General features: G+C 31.0%; 1 protein-coding gene across 1 annotated transcript; it reads left to right on the top strand.

Moving 5' to 3' along the window:
* Nucleotides 1-2,225: 2,225 nt before the first annotated feature.
* Nucleotides 2,226-4,761, top strand: LOC149062293 (zinc finger MYM-type protein 1-like). The gene is made up of 4 exons (XM_089215278.1): nucleotides 2,226-2,336; nucleotides 2,492-2,590; nucleotides 3,034-3,172; nucleotides 3,407-4,761. The coding sequence occupies exons 1-4, from the start codon at nucleotides 2,226-2,228 to the stop codon at nucleotides 4,759-4,761; spliced, it is 1,704 nt and encodes a 567-aa protein (XP_089071404.1).
* Nucleotides 4,762-5,129: the final 368 nt, after the last annotated feature.

Genomic DNA, 5,129 nt, shown 5'->3' with positions numbered 1-5,129 from the left:
TAATTAATTAAGTTTATTTACAAAAATGTGTTATACATTATTGTTAATGTTAGTACCACCTACAGACTTCATAGTACTGTGTAAATAGTTTTTTAGATCTTAAATCTTATCAGTGAATTATTACATTTTAAAATTTACGAGCTTTAGTTTATGTCACTTACATAGGTGAATATTTTGTCTAATCCAATAAACCCATTGTTTTTATTTTTTCCTAGACACTCCGGTTTTTTTAAATCGATTATGTATTAAAATATGCAATAGAACCCCATTGTCAGAACCTGATTTTTATTATTTAATTAGAACTTTAAATTTTAATCAATAGTTTATATAAATTAAAGTGTGAATATGATATACTCTCAGTAGGAAAATGTTCCGTTCCAGTTGAATGTGATCAATAAGGTGCATCAATAATGAATTTGAGTTGAAAAAATAGTATTTGTTGATGGAATTTTTGTATTACATCAATGATTATCCATATGTGTATTGTTTGGAATAATATTTTAGTTCTTTAAATTAAATAAATCACATTTTAATTATAACTAACCAACCTTTTTCTTATGTATTACTCATTCAGAGTGAATATACCAAAAGATTGGTGAAACAAAAATACTCAAATATCAACATGTTTATTATCTATTATAAATATGATTCCCTTATATTGTTCATTTAAAATAGGTTTTTAAATGAAGGTAGTTTTTTGTGGTTTCATTTTTTAGTAGCTTCGTGTTCATTAACTATTGGTATGTGTTTGGAGTGGACGTGGTGTTCGACAGAAATAGAAAAATACCAATCGAAAATGTTGAAAGATCTTCTTTTTCTCGGAGCAATTGCTAGCGCTGGACCTGCGGCAATTTTAGCGTCATTGGTTGGTCTTAAACCGGTACTTGTCATTGGGATGGTTTTAACCTTCTGTGGATCTGTCATAATTGTGTATTCAATGGGTGTATTGACAGTACTATACATAGGACGTATCCTGCAAGGTTTTGGCGCTGGAGTCGTGTGTGTAGTCGTGCCCAATTATGTTGCAGATATTGCAGAGCCGAAGTTCAGAAGTAAATATTTTATTGAATCAAATACATTTATTTTGTAAACAGTGTATTCAGATGAACGGTAAAATACAGTTAAGTACGGTAACAGTAACAACGTATCTTCAAAATATGGTAATTTAAATTGTTGACCCATTTATTTTATGATGAATTTGAACAATTTGAAATTTATTTTGAAGAAATATTTTTTGCCCGTGCCTTTTTCGTAGTTCTTAATAAATCATATTCAACAGTTTCTATGAAACAATGATTTGATTAAAATTTTCTATTTCATAAAAATTTTTAAACCAAATTTCCCGGGTTTAATGGGATTTCAAATAATATTAATATATATATTTTTTTTATTGATCAAATAAACTGCATGGCAGGAGCGGATTTACGCATAGGCCACCTAGGCACGTGCCTAGGGCGCAAAATTTTTTTGGGGCGCAATTTTTCAGTTAATTTTTCTTTTTAGTTTTTCATAATTTCATAATTATATTTACCTAAATTTACATTTTAAATTAATTTTTTTTTTTGTATATAATTTGCATGAAACTGAAAAATGGCTCACGTAGTCACTTTGCAGAAACGTTTTAATTTATAAGCTATAATACCTTTGCCGTTTGACCGTTTGAGTTTAATCCTGCGACCGGAGCGCGCTGCGCCGCGACGACACCGCTATAGGTTTGACATCGACACTCGACGAGGCAGTTGCCGGCGTTGCCTATGTTAATGCATTTGAGGTGGTATACGGGTGTGTGGCATAAACACATACAACATTGTGAATGGCGCATGCGTAAAACGCCAGCAAAGGCAGTCAAATATACTGCCTCTGGCCGCCGGGTACATTGTATATTATAGCCGCTCTACTAGCTAGGTGGGAGACAGCTCGCACTCTCTAGCAAGTAAATTATTTGATATTAACTGGAATGACCCGCCTCACCCCACACCCAGCACCACAATAAGTGTGCGCGGGCGCGCGGCCGCTAAACTAGTCTATTCTTAGAATACTGGAATTATTTCTGGTAATCAGATGTCTTGATAATGTAATAATAAACATTGCGACGACGCACGACGCTGGCACTGTCGCCGGTCTCCTGCACAGTGCATACTGCTAATCGATTACGATTTACGATTATAGAAACTAGTTCACATTTTCATTTTTTAATTAGAATATTAAAGTTTAAACAATTAAACATGTCTGGTAAAAAGAGTGGGCACCAGTTTAAAAAAATAAGGCAAGAAAAGTTGGCCAAACAAGAAGATGTATTACGAAAAACAAAAAAACTTGATGGATTCTTATGCAAAGTATGTTCAAAAATCAAATTAGTAATTACAAAACCATCTTTATTTAATTTTATATTTTATAATTATAATAATACATTAATATAATAATATATAAAAATTAGTAATTATTATTTATATTTTTTCATTCTTTATTACAAAAATTGTAATTTTCTTAGAATCCAGTGAAAAAACCTATGGAATCAGCTGAAAAAAATGACGAAATAAAGTTGATTGACGACAGTTCAGAATTAAAAAGTTTATCACCTATGTCCAAGGTATGTATATAATTATATAAAACATAATATATGAATGCTTTTGAATAAGAAAATAAATAATTTAAATAAACTTGTGATCGCATCTTGTACACTGTTATCCTTATCCGTCAAACTGCACGCATCATGTAGGTACTTATGCCATTATACACGTCTTGTACAGTAGTTGTACGACTTGTACGTTATAATTACACACAGTATCCATGAAGTACGAACAAACAATTTACCTTGAAATTACGTTTACAAATTTGGTTATTATTCTCCGTCCTCCGATTCCATAGTAGTTATGCATGCGTAGCTTATTATATTTTATTTTGTTTACAGTAATATGTCTGCGTGTGTGTAACTTTAAAGAAATATTTTGTTTGAAGTTCAAATTCTTACAAATTTATAAAATTGACGTTTTAATAACTGAAATTATTATAATAAAAAAATAAAATGTTTAGGTTGATTTGAGCGATGTAAATGATGTAAATGTCGATGAAATGTGTAATGGTAAAAATTTGATCGAGGTGCAAGATGACAATTCAATCGAAGAAGTTCAGCGTTTTCCAACCGATCCGGCAGATTGGTTACGTACTGCAAGTTTTATAAAATTTTGTGCAGTACATGGGGTAGATCAAAATAATAATGACAATTTTATTCAATCAAAAAATCAATATTCTGTAGGCAAAGTGAGATTTTGTAATAAAATTATGTTTTTTTCAAAATTACCAAATGGTGAACAAATTTCACGTGCATGGCTTGTTTACTCTCATAAATTAGGAAAAGTTTTTTGCGCACCTTGTTGGTTATTTAAAAATGCATTTTCTAATTTAGCTATTGATGGTTTTAATGATTGGAAAAATGCACATAAGCGTCTTAAAGAACACGAAGGATCGTTAAATCACAAAACATGTATACTAAAATTGAAAGATTTAGGACAAGAACAAAGAAGATTAGATTCTATGTTATCAGTTCAAATTAACCATGAAAAAATGTATTGGAGAAGTGTTTTAGAGATAGTAGTATCTGTAATTAAAACATTAGCTTCACGCGGACTTCCATTACGGGGACATGAAGAGATTTTCGGATCGCTTAAAAATGGAAATTACATGATGATTCTTGAATTGTTATCCGAATTTGACCCTTTCTTAGCACAACATATTTCTAAATATGGTAATTCTGGTAGTGGCACTACATCGTACTTATCATCGACAATATGTGATGAAATTATTGTATTAATGGCCAAAAAAGTTAAGGAAGTTATCATAAATGATGTTAAAAGTCGTAAATATTATTCGATTGTCGTCGACTCTACACCAGATATAACACATTCTGACCAACTTGCTTTTATACTTCGCTATGTCAGTGATAAAGGTGTACCGACAGAACGATTTTTAGAATTTATACCAAAAGTTGGTCATAAATCTTTGGAAATAGCTGAAACAGTCATCATGACAATCGACAATTTAAAATTAAATATATCAGACTGTCGTGGACAATCATATGACACAGCTAAAAATATGTCAGGTTGTTATAATGGTCTTCAAGCTCGAATAAAAAATATAAATCCTTTGGCATTTTATATCCCATGCGCAGCTCATTCACTTAACCTAGTAGGATCACATGCAGTTGAATGTTGTAATGAAGCAGCTACATTTTTTGGACTAATGCAAAATATCTATGTATTTTTTTCGAGTAGTACACATAGATGGGATCTCCTCAATAATAATATGGTATCAAAATCACGCACATTAAAAGCACTTTCCAATACGAGATGGTCATCGAGAGATTCTGCATGCCTGAGTTTAAATGAAAATTGGTCTGCCGTTTTAGCTACATTAACATATATAATCGATGATAGCACTGAAAATAATATTACTAGAAATGAAGCAAAAGGACTAATGAGTAAAATGAGTTCTTTAGAAACTGCAATCATGTCAGTTGTGTGGGGTTTTTTGCTTAGTCGATTAAACTTAACAAGTAATAAGTTACAAAATGTAAATATTGATTGTTTGGATGTACTTCAGTTATACGATAGTTTAATTAGATTAATAGAACAGACTCGCGAAAATTTTGATGATTTTGAAACGGAAGCATTGACAAAGGCAGTTAGGAAGGATTACAAAATAACTACAACAAGAAAAAAAAGCGAAAAATTTTCCATGACGAATCTGAATCTGAAGACGTAAATTTATCGGCACGAGACAGTTATAAAATACATACATTTATTCCAATTTTAGATAAATTAGAAACTGAATTAGAAACTAGGCGACATGCATATGATACTTTCTGTAAACCATTTACATTTTTAACGCAAATTAAGGAATTGGACAATCAAGAAATTAGAAAATCGGTTAAATTACTTCAAAACATTTATAAAAATTATGTCGAATTTAACGATTTTATAAATGAAGTGTTACATTTAAAAGCTCATATCGATGTAATCTCTATAGGGGGAAAACACAACTTACTTGGTCTTTAAACATTTCTCTATGAAAAAGACTTGACAAATATTTACCCAAACATAGAAATAATACTCCGCATTTTTACTTGCACA

The sequence above is a fragment of the Diuraphis noxia genome, unplaced genomic scaffold (genome assembly GCF_037042655.1).
Source record: "Diuraphis noxia isolate RWA-SAM2 unplaced genomic scaffold, SU_Dnox_SAM2 contig0001, whole genome shotgun sequence".
In the NCBI taxonomy this organism is placed as follows: Eukaryota; Metazoa; Arthropoda; class Insecta; order Hemiptera; family Aphididae; genus Diuraphis; species Diuraphis noxia.
Note: the sequence above shows the minus strand (reverse complement) of the source record. Positions and strands in the feature narration are given on the sequence as shown.

Coding starts and splice junctions, on each gene's coding strand:
- LOC149062293 (XM_089215278.1), top strand. CDS start 2,226: ATGTCTGGTAAAAAGAGTGGGCACCAGTTTAAAAAAATAAGGCAAGAA. Junction 2,337..2,491: donor TTGATGGATTCTTATGCAAA/GTATGTTCAAAA, acceptor TAATTTTCTTAG/AATCCAGTGAAAAAACCTAT. Junction 3,173..3,406: donor AGATTGGTTACGTACTGCAA/GTTTTATAAAAT, acceptor TTTCTAATTTAG/CTATTGATGGTTTTAATGAT.